General features: G+C 28.8%; 1 protein-coding gene across 1 annotated transcript; it reads right to left on the reverse strand.

The window, feature by feature from the left end:
- Positions 1-13022: 13022 nt before the first annotated feature.
- LOC106335521 lies at positions 13023-14012 on the reverse strand. The gene has a single exon (XM_013774067.1). It carries the CDS (start codon positions 14010-14012, stop codon positions 13023-13025), a length of 990 nt encoding a protein of 329 aa, XP_013629521.1.
- Between the last annotated feature and the right edge of the window lie 759 nt (positions 14013-14771).

Genomic DNA, 14771 nt, shown 5'->3' on the forward strand with positions numbered 1-14771 from the left:
CCCATGTTATTAGTATGTTCATGAGTTTTCCAGTACTAAATCCAGTAATATTTATTGCTTAGTTCGTAAGCTGATTGCTAATTTTGACTTTGATCACATACACACACTTCAAAATTTTAAATCCAAGTTATGAGTATTGACAAAATAATTATTTACAAACCACAGTAGAAACTGTTGAAAATAAATTAAACCATGCATGAAAAATATTACTTGTCAAGAATAGTACAAATCATATTGGTATCAAAAGGAATTTATAAGCCGACTAGACATGAGAAACCCATGCCTGAGGAAAAAAATGAAATCTTCATGATAGATATAGATTTTTAGAATCATTTATATATTAATTGAGAAATATTACAACATTGTTTTGTAGCCACGTGTCACCATGATAATGAAATTCAGAATTATTAGAGAAATAAGTTGGTACATCTTAACTTATACTAGATGATAACCTTCGTCCGGCCCGGAGTGAACTTTTTAAAAATATGTTGTATTTAAATATTATAAACAACATACATTTTGTTCAACAACCTTTTTACATTTGATTAAAGGTGGGCATTCGAATACCATTTGGTTCAGATCGGATCTTTGCGGGTTTGGTTCAGGCTTTGGTTGGGATAACCTATTTAATTTTTTTCAAAAATGAAAGTTCATATATACTTTAAATTTTTCAAAATATAAAAATAAAATAATATATTACATATAAATTTGAATAATGTATGCCAAAATACTTAAACTTTAACATAAAAAATTGGTTTAGCTTAAATATTTGGATAGGAAATCAATATAGATTTAGGTAGTTTAGGTATTTTAAGTATCGTTTAGCTATTTTAAGCATGTACTTATAGCTATTTGTATATATTTCTGAGTATTTTGGACAACTTAAAAACATCTTATATATTTTTTATATTCTTTTGGATATTAAATTTAAAAATAATTAATAAATTTAAGTATATAAATCTGGTTTGAATATATTCGGATACTCAAAATATTTCGGCTCGGATCAGGTTCGGTTCCAGTTTTCTAGATACCAAAATTTTGAACCCGTTCGGATATCTATCAATTTTGTTAAAGTTCAGTATTATTTTTTGGATCAGGTTTTGTTCGGTTTTTTTTATTTGAAATTTTTGCCGAATCCTATATTTTTATTTTAATAAAATGTTAAACAAAAATGCTGATGTTCATATTGATTTTGGACATGCAACAATTTTTAAACCAAAACACATTTTACGATGTACGTGGTCCATTTAATTAATCATTAAAAAATTGTTCTACATCCATTTAAGGAGAACAATGAGTTGAACTTAAAAAAATGTTACCATTTCAAATTGTCAAACGACACTTCCATGTACTCCATGCCGGTGTTGTGATGAATAGAAAGGGGGCAAAGGTTAGGAAAACAAATTTGTTGTGTAGTCTATGTTCTCTCTAAGTGATTTCAATAGCTTCTAAATAAATCTTCGTTGTAACGATCTCTTGTAAAAAAATTGAACAATATTAATTAATAAAATCTTACACTTGCTAAAGTAATCAATTGTTTCTCAATTAATATATAGGAGATTAGAGTAATCACATAAATAAAAGTAATACCTCTTGTTTATTACCAATATTTTATGGAAAATAAATCAAAATTTTATATGGTATATAATTAAATTTCAATGATATTGACATAAATATATAGTATATTTTAATATAACTATTAATTATTGAGACTTCCTACATATATAATTTTATTAACATTTGTATACTTGATGTAACAAAAAATTTAAACCATTAATCCCAAAATTTTAAATGTGATATTTTTTGATGCAAATTTCAAAATTAAAATATAAGATCTCAATACTTTTTCAATGCAAATTTCAAATTAACATATTTATATATTTTTAAATGGTACATAGTTTAATTAAATGATATAAAAATAGATATATATATTATTTAATATGAATATCTATTAAATAAAAATTCATATTAATAGGATTTTATGATAATTTGTATCTTGTTATAACAAAAACAGTTAAGCCAGAAACAAAATTCAAAGTGGGATTTTTAACATTTTTTGTAATTTATAGTCGTTTTAAAAATTCAAAATATAATATATAAGAAAAATCTAATTTTTTATTATATGGTTAATGTGATTGTTTAATTTCTTTTAAGAATATAAAATTAAAAAAAATGAGGAAAGATACAAATTTTTTTATCAAATTTTTATTATTTATAATCATTAATTGTCATATATATGATAATCATATTAGGTAATACTGTAGCTTTTATTTTAAGAAAATAATACATGCTTCTTATATTTCGGATTAATATAACATTCTATAGCAATTGGATTTTGGACTGACAAATTATTCAGTTGATTGGTATGATGCCATGTAAGCCAAATTAACATTTAAATTAAGTGACACATCATTAAAAATAATTTTATATATAACATTCATCCTGCGCAACTGTGCGGGTCTTAAGCTCGTCTAATGATATACACAAATATTTTTATATCTAAGAGATATACGAAATCTACTACCAAAACTATAAGGGTTATTTTTTGCTCAAAAATGAAAAAGAAAAAAAAAACTATAAGGGCTGATTCGTCGGCCTGATTCTACGAGAAATTCTTGGGTTCACCCCCTAGGGTGAACCTCTAGGTTCACCATCCAATAGTATTTGAGTATTTGATATTTGATATCTTTTAAACAAGGAAACATAATTGAATTTCCAAATAAGATTATATTTTTTAATTAAAACAATAAAAATAGATAAAAATAGTAACAAAAAATAAATAAATAAATATTGTTAAACCGTTAGCAAAATACTAAATCCTATACCCTAAATCCTAAACTCCAAACCCTAAATTATAAACCTTAAATCTTGGATAAACGGTAAACCATTGGAAAATTTTAAACTCTAAATCATACATTAAAAACTAAAGGTTTATCCAAGGGTTTAGGGTTTAGTGATTAGGGTTTAGGGTTTAGTGTTATTACGATTTAGTTTTTAATGTATGATTTAGGGTTTAAGATTTTCCAACGGTTTAGAGTTTATCCAAAGTTTAAGGTTTAACGTTTATGGTTTAGGGTTTAGAATTTAGGGTATAGGGTTTAGTATTTTGCCGAAGACTTAACAAAATTAATTTATTTATTTTTTGTAACTATTTTTATGTATTTTTATTATTTTATTTTAAAAATATAATCTAATTTGGATATTCAATTATATTTCTTTTTTTAAAAGATATCAAATATCAAATAATCAAACACTATTGGATGATGAACTTAGAGGTTCACCCTAGGGGGTGAACCCAAGAATTTCTCTGATTCTACTACGAGAAGACTACTAAAAAATAGTTTCTTTTGTCTAAATATGTTTTTCTTTATCAACGTCTAAATATGTTATACTTCTATTTGATCAAGAGTTATTCATGAGTTCCCCTACGGTAACAAATAAAAAATGGTAACAAATAAATATGTTTTTCTTTATCAACGTCTAAATACACAGGATCACTTTTTTAAATAGTAACAAATAAAAAATTGCCACATGCTATATTTTTTTTATGAAAGAATAATAATTAAAAATAATATTAATTGCAAAAAAATATTTGACACTACAAGATTCTACACTCTAAACTTTATAGCTCAAATTTTAAACAGTACTGAATCCAAAATCCTAAAATTAACACTAAATCCTAGGGTTAACACTAAATCTTTGTGTTTGATATACCTTGGAATCCTTTTGGGTCCATTTAAGTGTTTTTATTTTCAATTTGACATGTAAATCCGTTGCTTCGTCATGGGTCATCGTTACATGAATCGATTAGTGTCTCGATTTGATTTTAAGTTGATTGATAACAAGAGAGGTTTATATATTAGGAATTTATTCAATTATGATTCAAAATTTAGGGATTTATTCGAGTATGATTCAAAATTTGAAGTCAAACACAAAAATGATCAATGTTTTTTTTGAAATTTTCATTTGCCATATTCATCCTAGAAATTCGAGTAATTCACGAAAATATAATTATTATTTATTATTTATTATTATTATTATTATTATTATTATTATTATTATATATTTTTATCTTTTTTTCAAAAATAAGTATTTTACTCATTGATCATCATCTTCCTCATTTATTTATAAAATTGTCATTGTCATCAAAACACCAACCACTATGAACAACCAATTTCAAGTTCTAAATGCACCTAAAATCAACATATACATCTTCGTATCCTCACTCTTTACACACATAAAACCATTTTCCTTTCATTTTATCTCTTATTTCATCTCTAATTTTTTAATTTTAAAAACTATAAGCTTATTAGAGTTACTCAAGTTCATGATTCATGATCAAGAACGAGTGAGTAACTTCCGTTAAGAAGTTATGTGTGCTTGTAAAAGCTAAACATGAATTTCACTGGATCTAAAAATGATATTTGAATTTTTTCCAGATCTGTTTCGCAGAGAAAACTTATAGAGAAGTCTTTTTAGAAGTCTTTTAACTTTTCTTTGTCAACAAAAAAATAAGAAGACTTCTTGAGAAGTCTTCTCAGATAAACAAGTTAGTTTTGCAATTGACCGAAGTTTGTCAAAAAATTTGACTTTTTTATAGAGGAAAACTTCTCGGGAAGACTTCTTTTCTGTTAAATGAAGTCTTTTCACTATTGCAAGAAGTCTGCGTAGGCTAGATTTACAATTGACAATTAATAGTAAAAACTTTAATATTAATGAGAAGACTTCTTAAATTTTATTCTGGGTTTTTGGTCAAACATATGGTTACGAAAGAAGACTTCAAGGCTACACTAAGAAAAAGTCAAATATGTGCAGACCTTTGGTCAATTGCAAAACTAACATGTTCACAGAAGTCTTCTCTGGTATTTTTGAGGATTTTTCAAATTCAAAAGTAAGCTAATATTTACAAAGGAAGACTTCTTAATATTTTTGTTATAGAGTAGACTTCTCTAGAAGCCTTCTTTTGTAAATTTGCAATTGCAAAAATGATCTAAATGGAAGACTTCCTAAGAATTTTTCTTCAGGAAGACTTATGTAGAAGTCTTCTCTGAAAATTCCATAAAACTCTTCTTATGAAGTCTTCTATGTTAATGTTTAATAAACTTTCATTTTCTCTACAATTAAAATGACTTTTTATATATTTTTAATTAATTCATGTTTATTAGTCAATATTGGGGCTCCTGAATAAAATTCATAAATTATTTGGTGATAATTACGAGATTTCAAATATTCATGTTTACTCATGTTTCTAGCTAAGAGAAGTCTTCTACGTTAGATTTTCAAGAGTGTTAAGTAACTTCAAGGTATGTTTATTTTAACTTTCAAAAGTGTTAAGTAACTTCAAAAATATCAAGTCATATGGTTTAATGTGTCTTTTTAGATCATAAGATATAATTTTTAACTTCCATGAGATTTAAAATTTCAATTTTTACTTAAAATTCAATTTTAATCTTTTGTGAATTTGACTAAGTTTACTTGAGAAGTCTTATCTCTTAGTTTTAGTAAATTTGACTAAGTTTTGGTGTTGTCGTATTTTGTTATGAGTGGGTAGAATGGTTAAAAAAATTTCTTGCTATGTTGTATCAATAACTTCAATAATGTCAACTACTTTTGGCAGAACATGAATGCATTTACCAAATTCTTTTGATTAACATCTCTTAAAATTTACAAAAGAAAACACAACTAAAATAGTACACATACAAATCATAAAACAGACCGTAAAGAAAACTATTACACAAGGAGCTAGATATCATTGCTCAACATAGATAAACTTGGACTCTGCATTTGACATCATCCCTTTGTACCACTTTGGGTAGAAAACTTCGGAAGACTTCTTGAAAACTTCGTGGGAAGTCTTTTAGCATAAAATACATTAGAAGACTTCCCAAGAAGTCTTTCGAGTCTTCCGAGAGTCTTCCGAGTCTTCCGAGAGTCTTCCAAAGTCTGACTCAGATCTGAAAAATCTGCATATTCAAAAGCATTCAAATGGCTTCAAAACAAAGAAAACTTCAAAAATAATTTATTATGCTTAAATAATAAATAAAACACTCACATTTGGTTGAATCTATAACTTCTTAGAATCTAATATATAAAACACACAAAATACATATTCAAAATTTATAGTACTTTGGGTAGAAAACTTCGAAAGACTTCCTGAAGACTTTGTGGGAAGTTTTCTAGCATAAAATGCATTAGAAGACTTCCCAAGAAGTCTTCCGAGAAATCTTCCGAGAGTCTTCTGAGAAGTCTTTCAAAGTCTTTCTTAGATCTAAAAAAACCTTCAAATTCAAAAACATCAAATGGCTTCAAAACATAGAAAAACTCCAAAAATATAATTCGTATCCCTAAATAATAAACAAAATAAGCACATTAGATTGAATCACAAAAAATACATATCTAAAATTAAAAACCACTTTGGGCAGAAGATTTCGAAAGACTTCATGAAGACTTCCTGAAGACTTCGTGAGAAGTCTTCTAGCATAAAATGCATTAGAAGAATTCCCAAGAAATCTTCTGAGAGTCTTTTGAAAAGTCTTTCAAAGTCTGTCTCAGATCTGAAAAAACCTGCAAATTCAAAAACATTCAAATAGCTTTAAAATAGAGAAAAACTTCAAAAATATAATTTGTATGCTTAAATAATAAACAAAACAGTCACATTAGGTTGAATCTATAGATTTTTTGAATCTAATATATAAAACACACAAAAATACACATCCAAAATTTATAGATCTATCTTTGATTGAGTGAAAGATGAGAACCAAGCAATGAAAAACCTGTAAAAAGAAGATAAATTAGTAAGAAGACAAAAGAAAAAAGTGAGAAATGGATTTAAAGTTTGGTGTTTGGATGTTCAAAGAGACTAGAGAGACGCTCGAAAGTTTTAAAGTGAGAAACAATACATTTTTGCTGCAGCCATTTGAGAGGAGGAAAAAAATGACTAAATTTTCTTTATAGTTGGAGACAAAAATTTCAATTAAGTTAAATATTTTTGACACATAAGACTTCTTAGGAAGTCTTTTAGGGACCCTAAAATAAAATAACTAACTAAATAGCAAAAAACACTTCATTAAACTTAAAATCAACTTTTAAAGTTTTTAATATATACAAAACTAAACACATATATGTAAAATTTAATTGGTTTCTTTTAAGTTAAGATTTCAAATCTAACCTTAAGAATACCAACAATACTATAACATATTTTACCAAACCATAAACCAAGGACTATCATGACTCAATCTACATTCACTCATATATGTTAAAAATAATTCAATTTTAGTAAAATTAAATTTACACCATTTAGAAATGTTTATATTTACATGATTTAGTAAAATAATTCAAATTTAAATAAAAAAATAAAAAATATTTACATGACTTGGATTTTTTCCCTATCAAAATATATTTTAAATTTTTTAAAAATTACTTTTAAGATCAAATATATGAGAATACTTCTGAAAGACTTCGCTTTAGGCGTGAAACCTAAATTCTTCTAAACTTTAGGTGGGAATATGTCAGAAAACTTTCTTGGGAAGTCTTCTGGAAGTCTTCCAAACCGTAACCTAATCAAATAACTAACTAAATAGCAAAAAACAATTCATTAAACTTAACTTATAAAGTGTTTAATATACACAAAACTAAACACATGTAGGTTACCTTTTTAAAGTTAAGATTCCAAAATCAAACCCTAAATACAAAAAAATACTATAACATACGTTACCAAACCATAAACCAAAGTCTTCTAGGAGTCTTCCAAACTCTATAATCAAATAACTAAGAAAAAAAACACTTCCTTAAACTTAAAAGAAACTTCAAAAGTGTTTAAATCGAGTTATTAGATAGTCACTAAACACATATATGTCAAATTAAAAAAAAAAATTCAAAATCTAGCCATAAAAATACCAACAATACTATAACATATGTTACCAAACCCTAAACCAAAGGCTATCAAGACTCAATCAGCATTCACTCATTTATGTTCAAAATAAGTCAATTTTAGTAAACCTAAATTTCCATCTTTTAGGAATGTTTATTAATAAATGATTTCGATTTTTTTCCTTTCAAAATATTTTCTTATAAAATTTATGTATTAGTTTTAAGATCTAATAGATAAGAATACTTTCCTTAGAATACTTCTGGAAGACTTCTCCTAGAAGACACCAGGAAAACTTTTGGAATACTTCGATATAGGCGGGAAACCTAAATTATTCTAAACTTTACGCGGGAACCCTAAATTCAACTAAAACTTAGGCGGGATATGTCAGAACACTTATTGGGAAGTCTTTTGTGAGTCTTCTAGACCATATAATCGAATAACTAAGCAAAACACTTCCTCGACCTTGAAAGATACTTAGAAAGTATTAAAATCCAGTTATTAGATAGTCATTAAATACATATAGGTCAAATTAAAAAAAATATATAGGTCAAATAAAAAAAAAAGATAAAATTTCAAAATTTAGCCTAACAATACAAACAATACTACAACATATGTTAACAAACCTTAAACCAAAGAATATCATGACTTTTCAGTCTACATTCACTAATCTATGTTGAAAATAATTCAATTTTAGTAAAACTAAATTTACATCATTTATAAATGTTTATTATTACATGAATTCAACTTTTTCCCCCATCAAAATATTTTTTTATAAAAATTTAAAATTATATTTAAGATCTGCTGAACGAGAATACTTACAAAGAATACATTGTTTAAGAATTTTTTATTTTATAACAATTAATACTTAAACTATTTATTTGTTTGTATCATAAAAATATATATTACTATTATTAATGTATTTATTTTGTTTATAAAATAGACAATTTTTTTATATTATATAGATTGCTCAATACATATACACTACTATACCATACATTGCTATATACTGCTATGAATATTTTATTTTCTCTTTTATGTGAATACATAAATATTTAATCCATTGGCATAATAGTTCTTGTTTTGTATTTTTAAATTGTTTACGATGTGTGTGTGATATATATATAAATTTTGATTGTTTTTATATATATCAAGAAATATTTTATATACATTTAAAATAACCAAGCCAGATTTTTTTATCTATCAAACAAATAAAAACTAGAAATTTTAAAAAATATTTTTGGTCAAATTAGATCCTTTTATACCGAAACTTTAGAAGATACATAGCTTAAATTAGATATGTTTCAATTTTTATTTATCTATAAATATACTTCTCTGTCTTTGTAATTTTAAAACACCTTTAGTTCATTATCTAAGATGAAAAATGCTTTTCAACCTCCGTTTATTGGTCTTGTTATGCTCACAATTATTATGTTCGGTTTGTATTTACATTTAAAATTTTATTAATATATTCTATAATCATTCAAAATTAAAGTTATTCTTATATCATATTATTTTATGTACTTATACAATTTTTATATAAAATTCTATATATAATCTTGAGTTTAGCAATTTTCTCAGAATAATCAATGACTAAGAAAGAGATGTTCATAATTAAAATTTTTATTTTCCTATAAATATGCAAAAGAAAAAAAAAATCTCTAACCATATGTTTTACAAAAAAACATTAATTTTCTATTTTAAATATGAAAAATAAATTTATGTTTTAACTATTATAATAACAGGAGTCTTGAGACATACCCAAACAAAACTGGAAAATGTGATATTATCCAATGTAGAACTAAATGTACCAAAAAATGGAAAGGAGATGGTTAACCCTGATTTTTTATCTACATCAAGACTCAAATATTATTTATGATAATACATGCCTTTATCAAAGAAAAAAATAATAACATTACTATTTGTTGTTAGTGTATGTGACATAATAAAGTGTATTAAGTTGCCGAATATATATAAAAATAACAAATATTGATACGTTGGTCATCTTTTGCCTTTTTCTTCACTAAAGTGAATTGACAAAATATTATATTAGAATTAATACTGAATTTCATGTAAAATTTGAAGAGAAAAATAATAAAAACATAATTTTTTTTTGCCGTGTACCAATCTTACAGATAAAAATGATTTTATTTTGTTTTTTATTTATTAAAAATTTAAATATTTTAGTTCTCAGTTAAATAAGAAATTAAAAGTACCGGTGAATATCCAACACGAAACTAGTGAAATATCAATGGAAGTAAAAAATCATATTTCATCGGAAGACGAGTAAATTTTTGAGAAATTGCTTGAAGTATATTAAATTGGATACAATTTTTTAAAAATACACTCAATCAAAAATATTATTATCTTTAGGTTTAAAATTTTAGTGATTATTTTTTAGGATTTAGTAATTAGGGGTGAGGTTGAGTTTATAAATTTTTATAAATAATTCTTACACATTTACAAATGATTTAAGAGAGTTAATTTTGCTTTTTGTTTTCATAATAAACTTAAGGTCTTTATTAAAATGTTTATTATATAAATGTAAATTTGAAAAGTTAGAATTCCCTCAAAAATTTAATATATATGAAAATATGTGACCTTTCGCAAAATTAAAATTAAATAATGATTTATAAGTTACTACTATATCATACATTAATTTTAAAATTCTAAATATCCATAACATATATATTATTATTGCGAAGTGATATTTTGTATTTGAGATCTCACGTTAAATATCTAGTTCATCCCACCGATCATCCAAGTCGGAGTCTTCTCAGCTACAATGATACCAGAGGCTCTCGAGATCACGAGGAAGTTTATGAGCAAACCGGTGAGAATCTTGGTGAAGCCCGACGAGATGTCGCTTGAAGGTATCAAGCAGTTTTACGTGAACGTAGAGAAGGAAGAGTGGAAGTTGGAGACTGTCTGTGACCTCTACGAGACGTTAGCCATCTGACATCACTCAATTTACCCTAAGGAGTGACTTTTACTTTCTCAAATAAGAGGTTCAATTATAGTATTTAGGGATCGAATCCACAAGGAGCTAGGGCACACAATAGATCTAAGCAGTTTGTAATTAAGCTAGGTAAATAATGTAAATAGTAAATTGCAAGTCGAACAAGGCAGTTGTTCAGTTGATTGGTTTGAGGTTTAGTAAACAATTATTAGAAAGTATTAGATCTAGGGTTTCTATTCAGGTAATCAGGATTATAGAGGTATAAAATACTTAGGTGTATAAAATACTTAGGTGTCAATCCTAGAACTCGACTTCTTATATAAAGATATCCAGCTTTCGCATGCGAGTCTTATGTTTTCACTAAGTCCAATATCTCAGCTGTCGCTTGTTGATACGGATCGAACGTTGATCGATGTTATGGTAAGAACGTCGATCGATGTTCTCTTAAACAGACGTTAGCGAGTTGATCGATAGGTTTACCAGTATTGTCTAAATCAGCTTCTACTTGGTTTTAACAATACTAGCTCAAAGGATTTAGTTCTGGTGGAGAACCTACCGTCGTAGTTGTCCACAATCCTAAGTTCAAGGTTCTATTTAGCTACTCTAGAACACATGCATTAACCACAATTCTTGGAAGAATATTTATCACCTTAGCAATTCTATATTTTGGGCTAATCCCTCTTGACCTATTTGAACCCTAAATCATGTGAATTACTCAGACATAGCAAAGTAATTCATAAGCATAAACTGAATAAAATGCATAAATAGATTAAGCTTAGAAATACCGGAGTTCCAATACAAATCTCTGAAGGAGTCTTGGATCTTCTCTCCAAATCTACTAAAAACCCTAAGTGTTGTTTGCTGTGAAAAGTAGAAAATAAGAAATCGTGTTTTGCCTAGAACAATGACAGAGCACATAAATATTAGGTTAAAAGCGGTCATACGTATTTCTGAAAATATGTCGTGACTTAGGATTTAAGCCGGTTGGAAACCTAGCTGGGTTTTGCGCACTTCGCTGCGTCTATGTTTGTCTCTGATCGTCGACCTTTGGACATGTTCGGTCAGCTACGAGCTTCCTTTCATTTTATCTCTAAAATGCACCCAAATCATCATTTTTCTCCAAAACAATCTTGAACTTGTAAATGTTCTAAAAAGATTTCAAAACATAATAAATAGTTCCTAAACCACTTATATACATAAAATCCATGGTATATTACCATCACTCAGAGCGTCATCTTCCTCGACACTCTCTCATGTAGATGACTCGCAAGGAAATAATTGACAGGTATTCAAATGGTCTATTTCCTGGTTTGGTTTTATTTATATGATAAAATGTACAGTCTAATTTGCTTTTGGGTGCCTGCAACTCCTGTTGTGAACCTCCAAAGCAGCTCTCAGAAAATCCAGATACACTCGAGGATAATGGATCCGAGAATTTGCTGGAGTTCCAAGACTGCAGGCTATGCTTCACTTTGCATTTTTTACTTGTGGTTCTTGATTTGAACGTCAGTTGTATATCACATCACACTGCATGGTCATTGGATGATTTTTAATTTTGTTTTGTAGATTTTAAACCTCTCAAGATTGGAATTGGCCTCACTTCCTCTATTCTATGGTTTCGTAAATGAAGGGATTGTTCAAAGATTGACTCGGTCTTTTGAAGAGAATGGACTTGCAAGCCTATTGGCATAGTCACATGAAGCATGGTAACATGATCAAAACAAAATAGGAAGGATCCTTTATATTTGGACCCTTCATTGGACTAGCTTCAAAACAACTATTTTTAGGTTTATTACACAATATCGATCAATCCAGATTCGATCTTTTTTTTTAAGTCTTAAACATTTTGAAAGATCCAAAAAAGAGTAAAGAACATAGATAGTTTGATGGTGTTCTTCTTCTACAGCATCCCACTGCCTGATTCAATAATAAAAAAAGAAAAAGAAAACAAGGAATCAAAACCGATAACTAAATCAAACAAAGAATAAAACATTGTGTACAAACTATACATGGAAGAAAACTCTCGGTGAAAGGATACACCGTTGGGTGGTTCACAAGTCCACCAAGATTAGTCCTCTTCCACCTTCTAGTATCTATATTATAACAACACCATTTCTCCTCAGTCACGCATATGATCTTGTTCTCTAAACAAGTCATGGCTAAAACCATGTCATTGTCACCGACGGGAGTAGTATCTTAGCATAGAAGTATCCAACTAACATTTTCCCCGCTTCCCTTTCTTATCCACACATCCATGTGCTCCGGATGTAGAATAACAACAGAGAGACATCCTTGTATATTAATGAGATAAGTTGCTTCAGTGATCATGTCTTCCTCTTTTTGATCACCTTCATAAAGAGACAACTGAATAACCTCAAACCTCCCTTCAAGATCCACACTAAGGATTGCACCTTCATCATCTAATGAAGACAGCCAATAAATCTTTCCTCCCACAAATACATGGCCACAGCTAAACGGGCTAAGATGGAGATACATTGGAACGCAAGGCACATGGCCTATGTTTTCCCAAACACCAGTGATGGATGAATACACCTCACATTCATAAGCGAGAGTGTAACGGTACACCGTATCCAATTGACCTTCACGGAAATCATATCTCTCAAATACCATTTCTTCAGGAACTTTTTTTCCAGAGCAGTATATACGGAAAACATTGTAGTCAGTGGAGCCATAAGCAACTCCAACACTTGGCTCAAACTGAAACGAAGGTCTCCCTTGGGGAAGAAGCAAAGTTTCCCCTGTACAAGGGTTAACTATCCATATCTTTAGATCACAGAACTCGTTTGCTTCTCTGACCCTGACCCAATTAACACAACAGATAAGTCCGTTGAAGGAAGATACCATGTACATGGATTCAGCTAAATCAATCGTATTCAGGTGAAATCTTCTGAAACTCCTTGGTTCCATCGTATCCAATACCATCCTAGTATCCATGCATGGACATGTAACACACAAAGGCTTCTCCTTAGATCTACAAAGCTGCATTCTAGCAAAAAAACGGTTCGTAATGGAGCCGTACCAGTGCTTGTTCAAAGTTCGAAATGATCGGATAGACTGTAGTGGCAGACGCGATAGGATCTCCACAAAGACACTCTCCACTTGTTCCAAATCTGTCCATGTCGTTGTCCTAGCTGGGTTGCCACGCTTTGATCTAGTTTCAATCATCTTGTCTTTGCTTCCTATTGCCAAAGCTCTATAAAAAAAACATGCATTGATTAGCTCTCTCTCTCTCTCTCTCTCTCTCTCTCTCACAGCTATGTTTCTTCTTCTTTAATTAATACGTGTTATCAAAACGCCAATTTAACCTTCTCCACTGTTTGACCAAAAAAAAAAAAAACCTTCTCGACTCTGCTGGTGGGCCACGTAGACGGAGAAGATGAGTCACGTGGCGTTACGAAGACAAACATTTCAAAATTAAGCCTCTGGCTTAGGATACTACAATGCCTGTTACCCAAAAAAGGAAGGTTCGTAAAGAAAAAAAAAGGTATGTTTATATATTTTCATTCAGTGTGGATAACATGTGCAGCGATCAGAGTGATAAAATAAAGGGAAATCTGTTTTTTTAGAGCAAAAAAATGGTAACTATGTCCCTTTTGTTAAAAACCAAATGATGATCGACCATGTACCAGCCCGTACTGCAGGCCCAATCCGGGACATGATAAAAACAACCAGAGACTATGTGTTTATCTAGTATATATTCCATGTATATCTGTAACATAGTGTTTATCCTTATCCTTATCTTGTTAGGATAAACATGACCTTATGACGGTCTAATACCTTGTATATATATGGACCTTCTGGTCGACAGTAATAATAACACAAGTTCCCCTCTTCATTCACAACACGTTATCAGCACGACGTTGCTCTCATAAATCCTAATAAACCTAACCTAAAATCCGTCACACATAAACCCTAATCCAGGCG

This window comes from Brassica oleracea, chromosome C1, assembly GCF_000695525.1.
Source record: "Brassica oleracea var. oleracea cultivar TO1000 chromosome C1, BOL, whole genome shotgun sequence".
Classification (NCBI taxonomy): Eukaryota; Viridiplantae; Streptophyta; class Magnoliopsida; order Brassicales; family Brassicaceae; genus Brassica; species Brassica oleracea.